The sequence below is a fragment of the Motacilla alba genome, chromosome 24 (genome assembly GCF_015832195.1).
Source record: "Motacilla alba alba isolate MOTALB_02 chromosome 24, Motacilla_alba_V1.0_pri, whole genome shotgun sequence".
NCBI classification, from domain to species: Eukaryota; Metazoa; Chordata; class Aves; order Passeriformes; family Motacillidae; genus Motacilla; species Motacilla alba.
Window position 1 is genome coordinate 5,347,999 of NC_052039.1, and position 23,037 is coordinate 5,371,035.

Sequence of the window (23,037 nt, forward strand, 5' to 3'; positions counted from 1 at the left end):
GGAATCCTAATTAAATAGAAATTAGTTATTTAAATGGTCACTTCCTGGGGTTTCGTTGGCGTCCGATTAACTGAACTTTTAATTTGCATAAGCAATAAATGTTTAATTATGTTATTAATATATTTGAGTTGAGGAGCTTATGGGGTTTTATAATTGGCATTTAACTAGATAGTTCCAGCATATTAACTGATGTTTTATAGCTCCGTGTGAGCTTCTCCAATTATAACTGACCTAAAAATTTGCTTGGAGGACCTGCCTTGAAAGTGTTACCTGAGCAACAGAAGGGGGGGAGGTGAGGAGGAGGGTGTCGGAGCCTGTCCCCAAAAGGAGGGACGTGCACAGGCAGCTCTGCAGCCTCCACAGAGGCTCTGGGAGCCCTGTCCCATGCTAGAATGTCCTTTCCTCAAGGCCCTGTGGCACAGAGGGGTCACCTCCCCTGTCCTGGCATCCAGCTGAGCCCAGAGGCTGGCACCCAGCAGGGGATTGGGGTGGGAGAGGGAGATTTGGAGATGGGGAGGGCTTGTCCTGGGTTAGGGGGTGACCTTGTGAGAGCCCAGCTCTGGCAGCCTCATGTTCAACCCCCAAATCCTGTCAGTCATTCTAAATCTGTTTTCCATCCCGTGTCTACACTTGCTTTGATGACATGACTGGTTTAGTCGGCAAAAAAATGACATTGTGTTTGAGTGACAAGGCCCGTTTCCCATGACCCTCGCAGGCTGACATTGATTGCATTCCTGCCTTTTAATTCTTTCTTACCTGGAGCCTGTCTTTGCTTTTTCTGTGGTGCCAGGAAACCACCCCGTAGGATTCGAGTCATCCTCTGTGCCCTCCTCCTTTCTGCTGGAATTTAACCTTCTCAAATTTAACTGTTTTAACAAACAGTAAAAAACCAACAGCAGTGAGTTTGGAATCTCCTCAGCTGAGTCTTTCAGCCCCTCTGTTTGCTTATAATAAGTGGAGTGTCCAAGGAGATGCTGTCCAGGAAGCTCCTCAGCTTTGCCATCCTCAAACACAGGGAGGATGTTCTGTCATCTCAGAAGCCACAAAAAAAAAAGTGTGCCAGTCCCCAGAGACAGATCACGAGCAGCTTTTCGAATCTTGTGCCTTTTCTGGGTCATTCTGGCCCTCTTGACCTCACCCACCTGCTGGAGTGCCTGTGGACAGCGCAGGGGTGATGTTTAGTCCCGTTGTGACCCCAGGGTAAGCCTGGCTTTTGTACCCATGCGTGCTTTTTGCAGGGGTCCCATGACGAGGGAAGAGATGAGAATTTCGATTTCGTGTTTCAGAAGGCTGATTTATTATATTATGATATACATTGTATTAAAAATGTTATATTAAAATTATACTAAAAGAATAGAGAGAAAGGATTCATCAGAAGGCTGGACAAGAATAGAATAGAATAGAATAGAATAGAATAGAATAGAATAGAATAGAATAGAATAGAAAGGAATGAATAACAAAGTCTTGTGACTCTCCAGAGAGTCTGACCCAGCTTCATCCTTGATTGGTCATTAATTAGAAACACTTCACATGGACCAACCAAGGAAGCACCTGTTGCATTCCACAGCAGCAGACAGTTATTGTTTACATTTCCTTCCTGAGGCTCCTCAGCTTCTCAGGAGAAGAAAATCCTGGCAAAAGGATTTTCATAAAATATATCTGTGACACCCATGGCCTGTCCTTCAGCTTCTCTGTGCTGCTTGCTGGGTGCTCCCTTTCCTGCTTTTCCATTTTCCCCCTTTCCTGCCTTTCCATTTTCTCCCTTTCCTGCCTTTCCATTTTCCCCCTTTCCTGCCTTTTCATTTTCCCCCTTTCCTGCTTTTCATTTTCCCCCTTTCCTGCTTTTCCATTTTCCCCTTTTCCTGCCTTTCCATTTTCCCCCTTTCCTGCTTTTCCATTTTCCCCCTTTCCTGCTTTTCATTTTATCCCTTTCCTGCCTTTCCATTTCCCCCCTTTCCTGCTTTTCCATTTTCCCCTTTTCCTGCTTTTTCCATTTTCCCCTTTTCCTGCTTTTCCATTTTCCCCTTTTCCTGCTTTTCATTTTCCCCTTTTCCTGCTTTTCCATTTCCCCCCTTTTCCTTCCTTTCCATTTCCCCCCTCTTCTGCCTTTCCATTTGATCCCTGCTGGAGAAGAGGGAGCTCCCTGTGTCCAAGCTGAGAAGCTCCCAGCTGAATGAGGCTGCATGGCTGATTGTTGGTGCTTTTACCATGTCAGAGGTTGGGTGGGGTGGGAGGGTGTGGGAGAAGCCTTTCAGCGCCATTAACAGGAGGGAGAAATCAGGAAAAGGGTCGGGAAGGTGAAGCCTGAGTTGTTTTCTGCACCAGGTCCCTCTCCTGGAGCAGGATTGGGTGGGGACAGCTGGGGACACCAGCACAGGGATGGTGACAGTCCTGGAAGGTGCGTGAGGGACAGGAGGGGAGGCAGCAGCACCAGAGCCACGGGAGCATCCAGCAGCTCCATCCTCACACATCTGGCAGCTCCCTCCCTGCCCCAGGAGGCTGGAGAGTCCCTTTCTGGTCGGGTTGCTGCAGCTCTCAGGGGGTTTTGGGAGAGGAGAGAAGGAAGGGGGAGTGAGGAGCAGCCTGGAGCTCTCCCTGCTGCTGCAGCTGCCCGGGGACAGGAGAGGACTGTCCCCCTTTCCCTGCCCGTGCACTCTGGCCAGGTGGCAGGGCAGCAGAGCAGCTCCTCCTCACCCTGCCGGGCATCCCCTGGGTCTCTGGATGCAAAGGGGAGGTGAGCTCATCCTTTGGAGACATCCAGGACACAGCTGCCCGCTGCTGTAAACACCCCCACGGCAACAGGAGACAAACACGGCCCGGGGCACACGGCCAGGCACAGCGAGACGTTCCCAGGAGTGCTGCTGGGGATCGCTGAGCAAATTAACTCTATTAACACAAACGAGGAGAGTCTGAGCTGCAGTTCCTGTGCCTTCTATCTGACAGAATTCATCTGGTGGCTGCTTGTAATAGCGTGACCTTAATGGACTCATCAAGGGAGCAGGGCTGTATCTCTGGCTGAACATGGGTTTGGGAGCACGCTGTGCTCTGGGCAGGCTGCTGAGAGCAGGACAGCAACGTTCTGGTGTAATGGGCTGCAGGATCCGGCCCCTCCGTCCCTCCAGGAGAGGTAATTTCAAGTGTCATCACCTCCTCGAAACTGTGCGGCAGGAGAAATAAATTACTAAAGGGATTTGATTGTTCATTACTCTGCCAAGCTGCAAGGAAATGAAGCAGAACTAAAATTAAGGGCTGCGAGGCAGAGGAAATGCCAGAGAACATTTCCCTTCTTCTCCAGGGCTCATCTCCTTCCCCAAATCAGGCTGGGGTGCTCCCCATCCTGCACTGTGGGAGGCAGGGTGTCCCTGGGGCTGGCAGGGAGAGGGGGCAGGTGAGTTTGGGGTGGATTAGGGGCAGCAAGGCCGTGTTTGCCCCCGCACAGAGAAGGAAAGCCAGCCCAGGAAGAGGAATCTGTGGGGGAATTCCCACCTGAGTTCTGCAGAATCCTCATCTCCGCTGGATCCCAGGGGTTAACACCCTGCTGCATCCAAACCCCGTCCTTGTCAGTGGCCACTGGCAGCATAAAAAGGGAGGTCGCCGCGGGCTAGGGCCACATTCCAGATGTGTTTTTGTGGCCAGCAGCTCTTTAACCAGATGTCATCTAACCAAGGATGGCGCTTCCTGCAGGGGAGGGGAGGAGAGAGGCAAACTGGAGAGAGCCTTGCATGGCAAAGCCATTCCCTGCTGGAATGTGTGTGAAATCCCAGCTAAAGCCAAGCACATCCCAGTGTCCGCTTCAAAGCAGGCACCCCAGGGAGGGCTGGATCCACACATTGCCCTTCCAGGCTCTCCCAAAACCTCATCAGAGGCTGGAGAGAGGCCTGGAAAGCCTCAAAGTGCCAGTTGGGCTGGCAAAAATGACAGAGGGAAGGAAAGTGGTCAGGGATCTTCAAGGGATGCTGTGATCAGTACCCAGACGAGCTGAGCACTCAGGGGATACCCAGATTTCTCAGTGGAGGGAAATTAGAGAGGGACAGAGGAATTCCCACTTGTGGGAGGGAGAAAAAGGACAATGCAGAGGGTGGGAGCATTTGTTTGTTTAACCACCCTTGGGGATGCTGCTTTTGGCCCCATCACACACACAATAAAAGCAGGACACTCCCAGCACCCCTCTGCAGGGACCAGCAGTGCCATGTGGGAGGTGAGCAGCACATTTTGGGGGCCCAGCCTGTGCAGAGGGGGATTTCCAGGGAAATGAGGCATTGTCAGGATCGCAGCCATGCCTTGGCACTCGCCTGTGTGGTGGCTGATTGTGTAAGTGAGAGTTACATCAACAAACAGCCCGATGGGAGAGGCTGTGAGGGCTCTGAAAATTCCATCTGACTGATATCAGGGCACGGAGGCAGAAGAGCAGCTCTGCCTTCATTTTGGTGTTTAACCTTTAGCTGGCTGTGCTGCAAAATGTGGAATAGGTCAAGATTATCTCGAGCCAGGATGTTCCCTGCTGTCAGATCTTTGCAGGCTTTCAAAGCTAATCAGGAAGAAAGGAGACCTAATCAGGGGAGCAGGCAGCATCCCTCAGCCAAGGACAGCCTGGAAGTAACACGTTTTAAGGATGGGGTAAATGAAGATGTTGTCTATCAGTGGGACAGACAGCAGATAGCATCCCTCGCTCCAGGACCTTCTGGAACCAACAAGCCTTGAGGATGTGCTAAATCAAGGTGTTGATGGATGTCTGCGTGGCAAAACATGCAAGGTCCATGCATGCTGCAGCTGAGCTGTCTTCATTACAATCTTGAAAATCACATCACAAAGGCCCTGCCTTTGATTTGAAAATCACATCGTATTATAATGATAATAATAATGATCACACCATTAATTATAACGATCACATCGCAAAGGCCCTGCCCAGGTGGAAACTCTTCCCCTGAGCATGTGTAGAAGTTTGCTGGTGTTACATAACTGGCATGGGAATTACTAACATGGTGCCTTTGTGTCCAAGTGAAGCCCAGACACTCTCCCTGCTCAGAAAAGCCACCCTTCCTAACCAAACCCCTCCTGTTCCCTGAGCTGAGGTGCAGCTGCCCCCGTTCCTCTCCCCAGATGAGCAGCTCTTGGTGACAGAGCTGGGTCTGGATCCTTCCAGGGGTAAAGTGGTGCTGCAAACCAGGAACTGATGTGGAACGTGGGTTTGTGTTTGCACGGGGCAGAACTTCACTGTGAAGTGCAGCCTGGTCGCCTCCAGCTGCAGCGAGGGAAGGGTCTGAGCTGGAGCAGGGTCTGAGGGGGCCTAGGCGGGAGCAGAGCGAGCTGCTGTGTTCCCCTTCTCCTCTCCCCTTCAGAGCAGGATCGAAGCAGGGTTGTGAAGGGTTTAACCCAGGGGATGAAGGGCTGAGGGCACTTCAGCCTCGCACACTCATGGTCCAGTGCTGCTGTGTAGCTTTCCCAGCTGTGTCCTGCCCTCCTCAATCCCTTTCACCCTCGGGGTGCTTGGCTGTCCCTGGAAGGGATTCACCGAACGCACACAGCCCAGAGAGCAGCCCCCAGAGAAACCCTCCTCACTCTCCTCCCTCAGACTTCAGATCCCTTTTAAAACCCCCAGCGCCTTGCAAGCCCCTCTGTTTATCCTCCCCTTTGCCCTGCCAGCTCCTGGGAACGGCTTTCCATTAACCCTTTGCAAACAAAAGCCATCACAACAAGGCTGGGAAGCAGCTTGTGCCTGGGGGTGTGTGTTCTCCTGGAGCGTGTCTCAAATTAGCCAATCCTGCTCCTGCCTTCAGAACCAAGCCAGGGAAGTATTTGTTCTGCCAAGCTTTTCAACTCGCTTTAATTTAGCTCTGTGAACTTGTCTCAGGCTCCCTGGAATGTGTCAGGTGGGGTGCATTATAAATATGCATCATCTGAGCTCATTGTCTTGCTCAAAGGACCGGCAGGCAGAAAGAGTCCAGCCAATGTCCCCTTCCACCAGGTCACGGTGACAATCCAGGCTGGGGCCAGGCTTGGTGTGGGCTGGCACTGGCTGGGCACAGGGTGCTCTGCTGGGAGCAGGGCTGCATGGAGCGCTGAGGTGCTGCAGGAGCTGCCAGCACAAAAGAGAAGGATCCCAATCCCTTCCCAAGGCTGCGAGCACGGCTGAGCCCCTTGGCTGGCCAGCCATGAAACAGAGGGGGATGTGCTCACTGTGGGGAGGGGATAAATGGAAAGGGAACCCTGCTTTGGGACTGGTTATGGGTGAAGCAGATCTCAGAGCAGAGGGTTTAGCAGAGGTGTTGTGGTGGTTTGCTGGGAAGGAAAGAGGGATCAGGTTGGATTTAGGAGGGGGCTGACAGGAGAAGGGTGTGCAGCTCTCCTGGAAGAAATTATCTCCACTCAGAGCCGCTGTAAACCAGCCCTGAGACTGGCCCAGCTTCCAGATTCCCCCGGGGCAATCCATGTCCAGAACCATTCCCTCCCTTCCCTCTGCCTCCATCTCCAGAACCATCCCCTCCTTTCCCTGTGCCTGCCTCTGTCTCCAGAAGAGCCGTGGGAGAACAAAGTAATGAGCAAAACAGCTCTGAGAGAGACTGGGGGTGGGACGCCCTTCTTTTCTCCTTAATTGTAATACTGTGAATTAATTCAGCTTGCAGCAGGAGCAGGGAGTTTCCCAGCAGCCCTCAGACATCCAGATAAGGCTGAGCTGTTTGTTGAGCCCCTCTGGGTTCTCTGGTACCTGCCTCACTGCCAACAACTTCACACAAACTTTGTTTTCGGGTTTTTTCCTTTTTTTTTTTTTTTTATTTGGCTCTTTTTTTGGAGAGTTTTAAATTGTTCGAGCGTGACAGAGCACGAGGGTTTGCATTCTTAATTGGCAAAGCCTTTTCCCACTCCTGTTTGGAGGCCCCTGAGCTGTCCTGCCAATTTATTCCGATCCTGATTCACAAGCCTTGCAAACATCTTCCCAGGGCTGCCCAAAAGCCCTGTCAGTGGAACTGAATCCTCATCTGGCACTTCTGGGCATCTCCTGAGGCTCTTCTGGTGCTCTCCTCTTGACTTGAAACGTCCCTTTTTGCAGCCACCCTCCCCTCCAGAAAAGTCCTGGTGGTGGCCTCCAAACTGTACCAAACACAACTCTTCCCCAGGGGGAAATAAACAGTGGATAGAGATGAAAAAACAGCCTTAAAAGGAAAAAAATAGGTATAAAAGAAAAAAAAAAAAAAAAAGTAAGAGGGAAGAGCAAGTGTAAATGAAGATTTCTCTGTAATCCTCATTTTCCTCTGTCCTGGGCACTTTCCTGCTCTCTCAGGACCTTCTTCTCTCATTTATCTTCCTCACCTCCTGGGGTTTCCTCTTCTTTCCAGCAATTAGCGCTGTCACCTCTGCCATCTCCCTGCCTGGACCCCTGCAAAGCTGTGACCAACGCTTTGGAGTGGCTCAGATTGTCCCCAGCACGGCGAGCTGCGCGTGTAGGGACAGGGTTTGCTGTCACAGGGCTGTGCCATGCTTGTCCCTGCAAGGCCACACAGCCCTGGGATGGGCTCTGAGCCTGGGATGTTCCTACAGACAGCCTGGGAAGGAGGAGGGACTCTCATAAACACCCAAATATCTGCAATTCTCCTTGTGCTCCTTCACTCTTTCACTCCTCTCCTCCCCTTACTCCATCTTCTGCTGTATTTCCCCCACCTCTAAATCCTCTCAGCCCCTTCCTGCCATCACCCAGCCTCACCTGAGCTCCTAGAGATCCCATTTTATTTATTTATTTCCTTTCCCTCTTTCTCCTCCCACCCTTTCCCCCCCCCCAAATCTTCTCAGCCCCTTCCTGCTATCACCCAGCCTCACCTGAGTTCCTGAAGATCCCATTTTATTTATTTATTTATTTCCTTTCCCTCTTTCTCCTCCCACCCTTTCCCTCCCCTCTAAATCCTCTCAGCACCTTCCTGCATCACCCAGCCTCACCTGAGTTCCTGGAGATCCCATTTTATTTATTTATTTCCTTTTCCTCTTTCTCCTCCCACCCTTTCCCCCCCACACTCCTGATTTACGGCAGCAGCAGGAGGCTGATGTTCTCTGCTCGTTCTCTGCTCGGTCCCTGCCATCCCCAGAGCCATCAGGGGCCAATTCATCACGGGAATGCCCCAGCCCAAGTGACTGGGACATTCTTTACAGCCACAATCCCGAATGCTGGCCTGGGGGGGCTCCATGGCGAGATGTCAGCGGTGAGAGAGCTGTCTGGAGGCACAAATATTATTTACAAGGTGTTGTGGCTTATGGAGGAGGGAAGAGAAGAGAAGTGGCTGCCACCGAGGGTTGTGATGGCTCCAGCATCCTGCCACCAAAGAAACACAGCTTGGAGCTGCTCATGAAGGAGCAGGGGAAGGCAGGGGGAGGGTGGGATGCTGGCCCATGGAGGGGCAAAGTGTGGCAGGAGAAAAGCAGGATTCGGTGGGAAAGGGAATGGGGCATGGGTGTCAGAGCAGTTCCCAGGGTGAGCCCTCAGTGTGGGGCTGGGAGCTCGAGTGCTTGGTGCAGTTTGGGATGGAGCAGAGCAGGGGGGTTCCCAGGGAGCTGTTGGCGCACCTCAGTTCACTCCTGGATGGCAGCAGCAAATCTGAGCTGGGGAAGGCTGGCTGGGAGGGCAGGTCTGGGAATACGCTCTTGGAAATGATCCAGCACAGCCCTTCTGAGACTGCACCTGGCACGGGGGGGTTCAGGATGAGCAAGCGCTGGATCCGTGGAGGTGAGGTGGGAGTAAAAGGCAGGTTTTTCACCCTGAAAAGTCCTGGATTTGTCATCCTGTGTGGTTTGGGAATGTGTGCAGATGTTTTATAGCCACATACATTTCGTTTTACTGCTTTGCACATGGAAAGTGGGCCTAATTCCAAGGCCCTGGGGATGGGTAGTTTAGGGGAGATTCTGGTACCCAAAGCCAAAATTGTTGCAGAATAAGATCCGTAAGCCCTATCTGGTCTCTAAGAGCAGCCAGTAGCCAGGGCATTAAGAAAAGTACAAAAATTAGATGTGACAGACAAGTCCTACAAAGCCCCTTGCTCCCTCATCCCTGTCTTGCTCCCCTCCCCTGAATATCTTTTCCTCCTCCTCCTCCTCCTCCATCTTCCTCCATCCCAATTATCTCCTCCTTTCATCACTGCCTGAGTTGTAAGTACAAAGTACCAATTAGCTAGTTTTCAAGTTTAATTAGGTTGGAAGGTAGAGCAAATTAAATCCTTTTATCACAGGTTTCAAAGCGCTTTCCCATCGGGATGGGTTTCCTTTGGATGAGGCCCGTGTTTGTCACCAAGGAGCTGGTCCAGGTCACAGAGCAGGGGATGAAGTGCAAGACTGGGTCTATCTCCCTCCTGCCCCTAAATCCTGCACATCTTTTTTGGTTTTTGGAATGATTTGGGGTGCACAAACCTCTGCTCCACCTCAATCCCTTGAGCATTGCTCCTCAGCTCGTTTTAAGAACATTCCAGCAGCACCAGGGATTCAGTGAGGACGCCGGGACAAAGCCCAGCAGAAGGCTTTCAAAATACTTCAACAGTATCAAGCAGCAGGTCCACATGAATGCTTGGAAGCACCTTTATTCCTAAACCTTCCTCCTTTGAGGCCCGAACAAAGGCAGGGAAGCGGATCCAGGAATAAACACCTGAAGATGAAACTGCAGAGCGGAGTGAGGAAGTGTTTAACTCTTGGAGAAACAACTGCAGCCACAGTTTCTGTTCCTCCTGAGCTCTGAGCAGTGCATTCCAATCGGATCTGGCTCCCTCCGTGGAGCTGCTGGGCAGGGACACTCGGGAAAGCCTCGGGATTCATCCTCACCTTTGCTCCTGGAATCCCTGCTGGTGCCAGCGCCACCCCAGCTGCATTTTTGGTGTCCTAACCCTGTCCCCTGTGCTTCCCTGTGTGTTGCAGACAAGCCACTACCTCAGAGTGCCCCCGGAGGCATCATCGGGATCGTGGGAGGCGTCATCGCCGCCGTCTTCATCATCGGCGTGGCCGTCACCGTCATCATCGTCTACAGGCGGCAGCAGAAGAGAGGCTCCGACCCTGACAACGACCTGTGAGTAGCACAGCCACTGCCCACCCGGGCTGCAGCCCCTTGGGGATGGGGGGCAGCTCCCCCGGCCCTCCCTCTACCTGCACAACGGGAACACTTGGTGGGAAAATGTTTCCCTGCTGTTTCTGTCTCGTCCCTCTGATCAGCTTCCCTTCCTTGGGGCTTGCTGGTGCTTCCCATCCTGCTCTCTCCTGTTTCTGAGCTCCTGGCACAAGCCTGAAGTGGGGGCTGGAGCACAGGGATGCTCCAGCAGGTGCTGGGTTTGCTGTGGCATGTCCTTGGGCAAAGATTCAGGGCCACTGTCCCCCTCCGTGGGCAGAGCAGGCTCCTATTCCTCCTTTCCCAATGGCTTCAGGCTCCTGAATGGCACTGAATCCCATCCTGCCATCAGAGAGGGGTTTCTGATAAACCCTGAGCGCCTCTGAATGCGTTCCAAAGTGCCTGGAAAGGGTCCATATCCACCAGCACTGCAGTTTTGGCCCTGTGGGTGGCATAAACTCTGTCAGCAGCAGGGACAGAGGCCACCACAGGGGCTCCTCTTTGGAGCTGGGCTTTGCTCTGCCCAGCACAGGGCAGCAGAGATCCCAGGCAGGGAATGGAGTGGTGTGGAGGAACCTCTCCAGGAGCATTCAGCCTGGGCTCCGCTGATCAGCTCTTTCCTGCCACCAGCTCTTCACCCCCTCCCTCGCAGGGGAGGCACGGAAAGCCCAGCACCCAGAGGTTGCTTTTATGTTCCCCCAGCCCCCAGCTCATTGTTGTTCCACCTTGGGCACATTTTGTGCTCCATTTAATCCCGTTTGAGAGAGGGCACTGGAGGATAGCGGGAGAGGCAGGCGAGGGGAGCGGGGGAAGCGGCAGGAGAGGCAGAGAGGCGCACAAACAACAAAAACCAGCACCACAAGGTGAAATTGCATCAACAGCAGCGGGCCTGTGATCAAGATGCATTCTGACAATCCACTTCCCACAATGGCCCTCCACCAGGCTCAGGGAAGAGCCACTTTAGCTGAGAATAGAAACACAACCGTGCCCAGCTCTGCCGAGGTGCTGCCTCTATTGTGGAGGCTGATCCCGGAGGTAATAGCGTTTCTTTACTGCAGAGCCACGGAGTCAATGTTTTACAGAGCCCCGGGGACCTGCTCTGCCCGCCCTGCCACCAGCACATTCCAGTCCCACGCTGGGATCCAAAGGAAGGCGCCCATCTCCATCAGATCTGCACGGAGAGAAGGGAGGGGGGCAGCCAGCTAATTAGGGGATCAGAGTTTTAATAAGTTTTGTAAAAGGATTAGACACATCTGTGCATGTGAACAGAATGGGCAGAGACAGTCTCTAGGCTGGGATTATGGAGGCTGCCAATCCCCATGCTCTGGGGTAGGAGCTGATCCTTGGCGAGGGTCAGGGATAAATGTCCCTGCCTGGCAGAGCACGTCCATGAGGAGGATTCCAACTCCTCCTGGGGAGCCCTGGCAGGGCTGCCATCCCAGGGAAATGCCAGGCTGGGGCTGGCTTTACCTCATTATCCCTTTCTGGTGCCTCAGAGCCATGGCACAGACACCTCCCAGGGGATGGTTCGCAGCCAGTCCCGAGCAGGTATCCCAGCTGCACCCTTGGGATCTGCACTCTAACACAAGGATTTGCCTGGCATAGGGACAGAATGCTAGGAGAGAGTTTATTTCCATTAACGATTCCAATTGGGGTGAGACAAAGGGCACGGGGGAGTTCCTGAGGATAATCTATGTGATTGTATTGGCAGTTTGGTGACAAACACAATCAAATCCTTGGGCACATCAAAGCAGCAGAAGCTTTGCTCCTGCTTTCTGCTCAGCAGCCTCTTCTTTCCCTGCAGGATTGACCTCCCTCCATCCCACAAACCTGCCCCTCCACCAAAGAGGAAACAGGACATGAAAAGCCACCTGACTCCAGAAGACATCCAGGTAAAAACCTGCAAATTCCTGCCTCTGGCATGGAAAACTGATCCCAAGCAGGGTCCACAGTGCCTGGATTTTGGGAGATGGGGGTTGCAAGAGCAAAGAAGTTCCTGGCTTGAGTTTGAGGGGCAGAAAGTGGGGATTTTTCAAGGTCAGGTTGGATGGGGTCTGAGAAACTTGGTCTAGTGGGAGGTTTGAACTAAATTATCTTTAAGGTCCCTTCCAACCCCAACTGTTCTATGACTCTATGATTCTATGACTCTGTGACTTGTCCCCCAGAATTCCCAATCTAGCACTAATTAAAAGCTGTAATTTGGATTCTGCTCTGCCCCTTTGGTGGATATTGAAGTCTGAAGGAGCTGGTGTTTGGTTGTGGTGCCACCTGGAGCAGAGCCTGCCCCAAGCTGTGCCAGAGGATAACCCTTCTCTTCTCCTCCCTCTTCTGCCCCCTCTTCTCCAGGTTGTTCACTTGGACAACATGAAACACGAGGAGGAGATCCAGAAGTTCCCTCTGCAGACTCCCTACTACGACATGGCAGCCCCCGAGCCCTCTCCCTACAGTGACAAACTGGTAAGGAGCACAGGGTGACAGCGGCACCGCCTGCCACCTCAGCCCAGCCTCACCTGGCACCCAGGACCCTAAAAAAGCAAGATTCCCCCCTTCCATCCACAGCCTGGGATTATCCTGTCCTGGAGGAAAGCAGCCTCCACACTGCGATCTCAGCTCGCCTGAATTCAATCTCCATAGGTCCCACAGCTGTGTTTTTAGGGGTCAAATGCCCTGCCCACCCCACATTCTGCACCTGCAGCCCACCCACCCCACCCTGGGCACTCCTCAGCTCCTGCGGGGAGCCCCTGCTGGGGTTTGCAGCCGAGGGAAGCAGCAGTGAGAGCCTCACACAGCAATTATCTGCAGGGCAGAGCGTGCCAGCGTTTGACTCTCACTTGACAACAACAAGTTATTTAAACCCTTTTTCTTTTTTTTTTTCTGGAGTGTGGATTTGTTCAGCCTCACATGGGGAGATGTTAATGTGAGGCAGCAGCAGCAGAGAGAGATTAAGGGTCAGGAGGAGATGCTGGCAGTCACATGGGAAAGGCTGGTTTGCAAGGAGTGAGAAAATGTTAGATGTGAAGGTGTAGGGAACAGGAAACAGGTAAGATTGGAGTGAGTTTTTGATGAGAAAACAGAAAACCATCCCCCTCCCAGGCCTTGGGCAGCATCCTTTTCCTCCCTCACCCCATGGCATGGGGATACTCTGCTTTTTTATCCATAGCAGACAAGATATCCTAATGCAAATCCTTCAGCTCTGTCCCAAACTCCTCCTCACGAGGAGCTCAGAGCACTGCACACCCAGCCCGGTGCTTCAGCAGAGTGAAATCCCTGCCTGGAGAAAGGTGCAGAAATATCAGCCCAGGCTGGAGCAATTTTTTCTGAGCACCACTAATTGCAGCCCAGTCCATCCCGGTGTGACCCTGCCATGTGCACATAATGGAAGGACAGGGCCCAGTGACCTTCAGCTGGCACAAGTCTGAAGCCAGGCAGACGCCAAGGGCGTTGGAAATCAAAAGCCACAGCCCTGTGCTGATCCTATTTACTTCATCCCTAAAGGAAAACTTCCCCTTGGAGCCCCCCCTCAGTCCTGGGGCTGGCCCCCAGCTCTTTCCACTCCTTGCTGAGTTTTAAATGAAACACAGGACGCTGGAGCAAGACCACTGCTTGAACAGCATCTGAGAGCTGAATTTCAGGCAAGCAGGAGGACCGAGGAGCTCATTTCGGGAAATAACGAGCAGTCAGTTAATTAAGTGGCAGAGTTAGTGATGTGAGATGGGGCCTGATGGGTTGCTGCTCCGTAACCATGGCAACAGAGTTTGCTGCTCTCAATCCTGGCCGGAGAAGATGCATTTCCATGTCCCACGCCTGGCACCGGCTGCTCCTCACCCGTGGACCCAGCCAGGAGGTGACAAACTGTGGCCACCAAGAGCTGCCTCTGCGGCAAGGATGGGGTGTCTGGGGGACCCCAGCTCTTGGCACGGGCCTGGCACAGCTGTGGCAGAGCCCCGTCCCTGGCCAGCGTGCCTGGCAGCCCCTGGCAGTGGCGCTGGGCTCGCCCAGCACGTACCTGCGCCGTGCTCTGGCTCTCTGCCCCAGCAGCAGGATGCAGCCTGCTCCCATGCCTTGCTGAATGGCTGCATCCTTTGGGCAGGCAGCTGGCCGATGGAGGCTGGGGCTGGCAAGGCAGAGAAGGGTGTCCTTGGCTGCCAAGGAGTGCTGATTTTGCTGGATTCTGCCCAGATCACACAGGCAGGACGTGCTGCCTCAGCCAGGCCAGGGCTGGGTTGTGTTGTCCGGCCACGCTTTGCGAAGGAACGAGCTTTGCCTTCCTCCCTGCGGGGGAAAAAAGTGACTTGCATCACTTTTTTCACCCTTAAAGCACTGCAGAAGGCTTCTTTTCATGTCACAGTGGGATTCTGAGGAGTGGGAAGCCCCAGGGAACGTCAGTGGCTACCAAAACCACCATGGGATGGAGCAAGACCTGCCCAATCCTTCACCTGAGGGCTGGCTCAGCTGGAGGATGAGGAGGGAAGCACATCCCTGGTCCCTGCCAGGCTCACTTTGGCACAGCCCTGCTCCCACCTGCTCCAAATGCAGATGCTCCGGGGTATCTGTGGTTCTGGGATCCCTGAGAGGAAAAGGCACGGCAGAAAGGCAGGATTTTCTCGTTCTGCCTGTACCTCATCTGCAGATTTGGCCTGGGAGGGGAGTGAAGGAGACGAGAGTGGAAGGGAGCAGATTCTGCAGGAAAACCGGGCGGGTGCGTTCAGCTTTGAATGAATTGTGCAGAACCTCGTAATTTGGGATAAACCAGATTTATCACGAGGCAGCATGAAAGGCACTGCCTGCGGTTGACGATTTCACAGCACCAGAATGGGAGTCAGGGAGCGATTAGAGATGGCAAAGAGTGAGGGAGGGGGGAATGGGAGAAGTGCCAGGAGAAAATAAAAGAGGCAGGTGGAGGAGGAACCTCCGAGAGGGTGTGCAGGGCCGTGTGTGTGGACGTGTGCTGGCAGGGGACCAGGACACAGGGAGAGGCTGGGGCACGTCTGCAGGGTCAGGATCCCTGCAGGAGGGAGCAGAGCCACGAATGAATCTGTGTTTTTAGGGCTGCAGGCTGTGGGAAAGCCAACAGAGAGCTGACAGCCCTGAAATGCCCAAGGAGAGCGGTGTGGACATTTGAGGGGTGGGTGTGGGGGCTGCCTGCAGCGTTTTCCTCTGAGCAGTTTTGGGGCAGCAGCGAGGATATCAAAGGAGAGTGTGTTTCAGGTGTGTGGGTGAGAGCAGGTGTGCTTTTGTGTCAGGTGGATGCTCCGTGCGCGCGCGAGAGGCAGCGGGAGCCAGGGAGGGGTGGAGGCACGAGCCAGTGCAGGAGCAGAGCTGTGATTAGTGTCCGTGTCAGCAGGGCCCATTTGCACAGGTAGAAGGGGAAGTTTCATTGCTGCAGACAGCAAAATAATTTCTCTGGGTTTGCAGGGCAATTACCGGGGTGCCGATGGTGATGATTTACACCCAGCGCTTGCGTGAGGCACTGCTGGGCCTTGTATACAAGGCACATTATTGATATTGTAATAAATTCTGCTCCAAACAGGCAGCAAGGAGCAGGAGCGAGCCCGGGAGTGGGAGAAAGGAAGGGAAATCCATGGAGAAAACACCTCCTGTGGGAAGGAAGCAGGAGAGGAGCGAGGCCAAGTAGACAGGGTAGGAACGAGGAGGTAAAACTTAGTCTGGCTTCCTCCAGGAGTAGGGGAGGTGCTGAGACACAAAATTCAGGGGGAAAGAGCTCAGCAAGGCCTGGATTTAGGTCTGAGACTGGAGTTGGCATTGCTAATTTTCCTAAATGTCCAAACTCCAGGCCCAGACACGAAGCAGAGGCTTCACAGGATGCGCAGCTTTCGTGCCAACAACTCGCCACTGCCATCTGGCCACCAAGGGCAGGACAGAGGTGACCTCCAGCCCTGTGCTCCTCCAGCCCAGCTTTGCTGAGCACGGAAATGCTGCTGCAGCCCCGTTCCCCTTCATTCCCCTCATCCCCGTGGCTGAGGGGCAGATCAGGGAGCCAAGCCCTGGCACAGGCCAGCGCAGCAGGCAGAGATAATCACGGAGCGAACAACCCCTTCCAGCAACAGGCACTCAACCAGCTCATTGCAGCGCTGTAAACTTCTAAAAACGGCTCAGCCACAGCTGCTAGGTGGCTGAGGACACTTCCAAACAGAGAGGAGAGGAACACTTTCAAATTAAACACCTTTTGCACCACTGCCATGCGGTGCAGCCGTTTTGGAAAGGGGAGAGAGAGTCTGGAAAGCTGTTTTGTTTGGAAGAGACACCTCTCTCCTCTCAGAGAGGCTCAGCAGATGCCTGGCTAATGCTGGCACTGAAACCAGCCCCAAAAGTGAGGATTAAAGAAACTCCACGGGGCAAGAAGCCAGGATGCCCCTCACACCATGGCTGCTGGCACCGAGGCTCCTCCTGGTGATCCTTATTCCCCCCTGAGCCACAAGCTCTGGGCTATCCTGCCTCCCAGGCTTCTCCCATCATCATCTGCATGAAAGATGCCTGGGTAGGAATGATCAGACAAATTGGATAATGTTCCATTCATGCAGTCCTTGCTGATAAGCCTGCTTAGCGAAGGAATACCCATAAATACTTCCACACCAAAGGAGGATGCTTTCAGCATCTCTTAGACAGTGTTACGGTGACAAAATCGTGCTGCAGAGGTAATCTGCAGTGCCAAGCTGTGCAGCCAAGCCTTGTGTTAAACGAGGCTCTTCAGCACTCCACAGCCCCTACACTGGGGCAGAACAACAGCGACATTCCCCTGTGGCCATGCCTTTGGAGCTTTGGCTTGCAAGCCATTCCCTCCGGGAATCTCCTTCCCAAAACCCCACATTTCAAATCAGTGATTTTCACTTATGTTCCCCAAACCTGAGTTTGCAACGAATCCCAAACTCTTGGCTTCAAGCAGACAGCTCAGGTGCACTGTAAGGTTTGAACTCACTGACCCAGCCCCGGCTCAGGAAAATGCTGGTCCCAGAGGGGTTCAGTGGAAGGTCAGAGCAGGGAGATGCTGCTGGGGGCAGCCCCAGTGAAAGGGGCAGTGGCTGGGAGTGCTGCCAGCCAGGGCTGGGTCACTCAGCTCTGCTTTTGGGGGAGCAGCACCTTTGGGACTTTTGCTTTGATTTGGGATTTTACCTGACTGATTATTCATTACCTCCCCACCTCCTTCTTTTTAACTGTTTTTTCTTACTCCTCCCCTGTTTTCTTACTCCTCCCCTCCCTCCTCACCCTTTTTCTTCTTTCTTCCCCCTTCACCCCCCCGTGTCCTGTCTCACCCCTCACCACCTGCACGGCCCCTCCGTCCTCACCCCGACTTCCTCCCTCGTGTCCCCCCACTGCCTTGCTGCTCTCTTCTCTCCAGAACCCTGGCAACAAGGACTCTGATGTCCAGTATGCAGAGCTGGACACGTCGGCTCTGTCACCCAGCCCTCGGAGCTCCATCCATGCTGGCGGAGACCTAGTCGAGTATGCAACCATCCAGCCCAACTTTCGCTAGCGCATGTCACTCTAGGCCCTTTCCCCTCAGATTCTGGCCTCAAGGTACTCACTGCACTCTGCCTTCCTCACGGCACCCCTCAAAATCGCCCTCCCTGCATCCCTCCCTCCCTCTGGAGCGCTGCCTCTGCCTCTGTCTGTCCCTCCCTGCCTGCTCTCTCTCTGTCTCTCTGCTGGTTTGTTTTTGGGGTGCTGCCCTGAATCCTTTGCCTTGCCTCGCCTCTCTGCATGCTCTTTTTGCTGTTTCCCTTTGCTCCCTGCAGCCAGGCATGTGGGACAGGGGGAGAGGGTTCACGGCTTGGTGGCAGAGCAGGGGTTTGCCCCCCTGCTCCAGGTGGGTTTGAAGTTCCTGCTCTGGTTCAGGGAAGTTCTGCAGCACCTGGGAGGAATCAGAGATGCTAAGAGGGCTTTTCCAGGCCAGGACAAGGAGGGGAGGGAAAGGAAAAGGGAATGATAGAAAGGAAAATTTAAAAAGGAAAGGCTTGTGTGCATGTGGAAGGAACTCTAGAGAAGATGGAGCAGATGTGCATGTGTGGAAGAACAAGGTGGGAGAGGATGTGACAGAACATGGGAACACCTAGAGGTTCCCCCAGCTGAAAGACTCCGTGGAGAAGGGACAGGCAGAGAGGGACTGTGCATGTGACAGTGACAGGGCTGGCGTGGCGTGAGGCTGCTGCAGGTGGCAAGTTGGGATGCCTGGGAGAGAGGGAGACATTATTTGGTGTTCTCCTTCTCAAAACTAGACACAGACTGAGCCCTGTTCTCTGGACATTTTTCAAGTGTCACCAAACTCTTTCAAGCTCAGGTCCTGCGGCAGGGAGTGATTTGGACTCAGTTGCTTGTTCTGGACCATGTCCAGTAACCATCTGATGATCTTTTTAGTGGAAAAAACACTAAAACTGGGGTGAATTCAGCTCTTCCTGTGTTCCTTTGGCCCATAATCACAGCTTTTCTCAGTTATTAAAGCCACCAGGTCCCTGAAAGGGAGAGATCTCTCCTTTCCCACCTTTGCTGGACGATTCCAAGAGTTTTTGGCAAAGGAAATGCCACTGGTGCCCCTCTCCTTGGCTCCAGCCATCCCTCACTCCTGAGGCTGTGGTGACTCCAGGCTCTGCCTTGCTCCCTCCCCTTTGTGTTGCTGCCTTTCCAGCAGCAGGAAGGATCTGCAGGTGTAAAGGAAGAGAAAGGAGAGGAGAAAAGGCAGACAGCAAATGGAGCAAATGGAGCTTTGCAGGTCCTTGAGTCCCTCCTGGTCAGCCCAGGTAGATCAGAGGAGGCTCAAGAGAAGCAGGAGCTTGGGGCCAGAAAGGGATGGCTTGGAGAAGATAAAGGCCATTGGATCATTGGGGAGGAAGGAAGGAAAGGAGGATAAACAGGGGGAAAATGGCATTTTTATGAAGCCCCTCTGGACAATCCTGTTGAGTGTCCCCCTGAGCTGAGGAACTTGCAGCACACGCTCCTGGGTGCGAGGTGTGCAGGGGCTGCCCCGGTTTGCTCTGTCCCTGTGCTCCCTGGTGTTCCCGTGCTGGAAGCAGCCCCGTAGCTCCCCTGGTGTAGCACAAGCCCTCCTAGGTGAGTGTCTGCAGCAGCCCGGGCCGGAGCAGATCCGTAACCTCTCTCTCTTGCGGTGTCTCACCCACTCCTGCTCCCAGAATGAGGATCAAGGTCTTCGTAGACGTAACGAGCGAGAGTGGACAGTAAGTTTTGGATGGGTTTGCTTTTCCCTTCCCTCTGTTTCCTGGTGGGGATCTGTTTGTCACTGCGCTCCCAGGCACCTCCAGCCTCCTGCATCCTCTCTGGGATGAGAATTCCAGCCCTGAGGAAGGGGTGGTTGAAACCAGCCACTCTCCCTCCTTCACCACCCATTCCCAACAGATTCTTGGGCTGCTCCCACTGCTCCAAACAAGGCAAGAGCTCCCTAATCCATCTTGGGAGGTCTCGCCTCGTCCTCCCCAGGGTGGGGAATTTTATTGTCAGCAAAAGGACAGTAATCCTCCAAATCCAAATTTGGAAATCCTCCCAGTCTCTCTGAAGTAAAAATAAAGCCAGTCATATGGTGCTTTGAAGGTGTAATCTCCCTGCTAAGACACACCGCAGATCAGGGCAATTTAATTTTTTTTATGCTTTTTTAATTTTTTCCTCCCCCTTCACCTCCCCACACTCCAGCTCTCCGTTTTGCTTGGGAATTTCTTGTCCCTGTTGCAGCAGGAATAGCTGGAAACCATCAGACTTGGAATCAAGGACACATCAAATCAGCGACCAGGGTTCAGGTTCCCCTTTCCAAATTGCAGAGGAAATAAAGCAGAGAGGTGGCTCCTTATTAGTTTCACATTTTTAAATGAGGATATCAGCCTTGCCTTGACTCCAGAAGGGTGGAGAGGAGGATTTGGGGGAGAAACAGCCAGGAGGGAAATGTTTGGGATGATTGAGGTGCTGTAGGAACACGGACCAGGTAGGTACCAGAGGCAGCAGGGGAAGAGAAAAGCATGCTGTGAGAAGGAATGCCACGTTCTGAGCAAGTTTTCTGCATAATTAATACTTGCATGTGTCTGAATGCATCCCTCACCACAGGTCCTTGCTCTGTATTTTGGGAATTTCAGCTCAATCTTTTTATTTCCTGAAGCCAGGGGCGAGTCCCTCTGTCCCGCCTGTCTCAGTTCTGTCCTCACAGGAGCCCAAGCTCAGGTTCCTGCTCATCCCTGGCACATCAATGCTCATTCTTTACTCAGGACAGGGATAATCCAAGAACTCCCTCACAGATGAAGCACCAAACAGAGCAGGAACCTGCCCAGAGATCCTCAAAATCATGGCCATACTTGGAAGTGGAAAAATACCCCAAATACCCCGAGCAGGGAGCTCAGACCCAGGGGAGGAGAGGGTGGGAGGCTCCCAACACCAGGAGGAAATCATTCTTTTTTTGGTTCCCAGTGTATTTTCTGTCCCCCAGCACCCACAGCCTCTGCCCTGGCTGGTCCTCAGTGTGGCAGCAGCTTTGTGATGCTGTCACTCAACAGAGCTGCTCCTTCCTGGCCATCAGCCTGTGCTGCAGCCCAAAACTCCAAACCAACAGATGAGGGGGGTCAGGGGAGTGGCAGCCCAAAATTCCAGGAGTTTTGAGCAGCAGGGGCTTTTCCCAGCCAGGAAAACACAGGTGAAGACATTCCAGAAGTGCAAAAATGTGTTTGCCAGGAGCTTGGCCAAGCAGAGAAAAGCGTTACCCACCCAACCTGTAAAATCTTCAGATTTCCCAGAAACCGTAGCAGAGAAACCCTCAGGTCACTGACAAGGAGTTTTTCACTTCCAGACCAGTAGGAACTCATTACTCCAAGATGATTAAAAGTACAGGACATGGTCAGCTGCCTCACACCCCCTGCTACCCAAAGAGATGTTCTGCAAATAGAAGAAAAGATGGAATTGGGTGAGGAGGGATGGAGAAGGGTTGAGTTAAAGTCATGGCAGAAATGAAAGCTCCCTAATTCAATCAAATAAAGCCTGTTTGAAGGTAATCTGCCAGGCTGTCTGAAATGGATAGATTGCTGACATCCCCTTTAATCAAGCTCTTGGAAATAAAACTGAGAGGGGAGGATGTAACCCAGATAATGAAGAATTGCATGGAGTCATGCTGGAGACAAAGGCAAGTGGGAGAAGCCAGGTGGGGGAAGGTGGTAGAATCGTGTGCCAGTTCAATTTAATTAGTTCATTATCCCTAATTTAATTTCAAACTTCGTTAAAGATAAATTAGATTGGGGAAAAGTCACAGTGGGACTGGGGAAGGAAGTCAAAGGGCACCGGCTGCGAGATGTGTTAAAAAACACCAGGCTGGTTTTGTTCTCCTCCCTTTTGCCACTCTGTAAATGAGTTCAGGGAGCAAAGCAGGAGCAAAGCAACTCCAGCTCAGGTGCTGAGGAAAGGGAAAAGCAAACAGGGAATTCTCTTCCTTTGGCCCTGACATTCTCCAGCTGCCCTGCCCTGACCCCACCTAGGAGGAGTGAGCGCAAAAGAGGGGCCAGCAAGAAAAGAAGGATTTGTTTGCACTCACCTGTGCAAACAGAAGTGCTGACAAAACTGCACTGGGTGCCTTTGGCAATGCCTCGTGGGCGCCTCTCTCACAGCCACATTAACTGGGAGATAAACAGGAAGAAAAATGCTCTGCTGACCCCCACACTGTCACAAACAGCCTGTAAAAAAGTGTCTCACAGCCCCTTTTGCTGCCACTGATCACACCCAGCTCTGCTTCCTCTCATGTTAACTGGGGATCTCTCCTAGGAGACCTTTCTGTCCACCAGAGCTGCACACAGCACTAGCAAATCCTCTGCTTTTCTCAGGAAGCACATGACCTTCCCCTCCCACTTAATTGATAACAAATTACAAGAAACCCCCTTGCTTGCTTTGTCTTACTAAATTTCTGTAATTAAGACAACTTCCCTTTCAGGTTAGCTTAACCCAGAAAATCAAAGCAAGAGGAGAGCTTGGCTAAACACAGATTTTTTTTCCTCTTCCATGAGTGGAAAGTGATTCTGTTGAGTGTGACAGTCCTGAAGAGCAGATTGTACAGGGAGAGGACTTTACACATCCCATTTTCCCAATCTTTTGCCCCTTTTTTTAGCCCCTTTTTACCTCTTTTTATCAGTTGGGGCTGTCAGAAGAATAGCAAACATTTATTTAAGGTTGAGTCAGTGAGGCTTTTTCACGGCCCCCAGCTTGGGTTCCTCTGCTTCAAGAGCTCTAATGCTGCACTTACCCACGTTTGCACTTGGCAATTAAAGGACTAAAGTGGACAAAAACTGTGGGAAGGACCCACCCAAATTTAGGATCCCAGCACAGCAACTCCACTACTGACTTTTAAAAGCTCAGCCTGTAGGATAAACAGTTTTGCCAGTGGAAGGGAAATGAAAATGAGGTTGACCTCAGCATTGCTGCTGTTTTCCTGGGGCTCAGGCAAACTTTCCCTCGCTGGGCTCGGCCAGACTGTTCCCAAAATTGCCTTTGTGCCTCTCCCAGCGGTCTGAGCCATCAATAAATTATTGTGAACACCTTGTTTTTCTATAGGATTTTGGATTTTTAAAGCATCCTGGTGAAATATTCATCCAGGAGCTGGCAGCAGATGAGCCGAGTGGATTGTTCTGTTCCTCCAGGCGTTTCCTCCTGAGGGCCAAACCCTTGTCCTTTCCACTGAACTGTTCCTGGGATTTTGAAAGGGAACAAGGAAGGACTCAAGGGCAAGTTGCTTGCTTCAAACCACAAGCATCAAAACATTTTCCAGTGCTGTTTACTCCCTCTTGGAGAAGCAATTCTCTCCTGGTGAGCACCCCTGAGTGCAGGTTGGTTTTAATAACAAATGTCCATCCTGCTTGGGTCGTCCTGCAGGGTTTCCAAAGCAGGAAAGGGTCTGGGAGCAGGGAGGAATCCTTCCCATCTGCTGCCACCCTCTGGGGAGCCGCAGCCCTGGGATGTGGGAGTGATGCTCCCTCCACCCC

The 23,037-nt window shown here is 52.7% G+C and overlaps 1 protein-coding gene across 6 annotated transcripts in view; it reads left to right on the forward strand.

The window, feature by feature from the left end:
• NECTIN1 (nectin cell adhesion molecule 1) overlaps positions 1–23,037 on the forward strand; it is a 98,569-nt gene that overhangs the window by 66,613 nt on the left and 8,919 nt on the right. For 2 of the 6 annotated variants that reach the window (XM_038161407.1, XM_038161413.1), the window contains exons 6-8: positions 9,886–10,033; positions 11,874–11,961; positions 12,416–12,526. In XM_038161407.1, coding sequence (XP_038017335.1) covers positions 9,886–10,033; positions 11,874–11,961; positions 12,416–12,526 — 347 coding nt within the window. Of the gene's footprint in view, positions 1–9,885; positions 10,034–11,873; positions 11,962–12,415; positions 12,527–17,426; positions 17,606–19,212; positions 19,258–23,037 lie in introns of all 6 variants that reach the window. The other 4 variants (XM_038161408.1, XM_038161406.1, XM_038161411.1 and 1 more) reach the window with 4 other exon arrangements.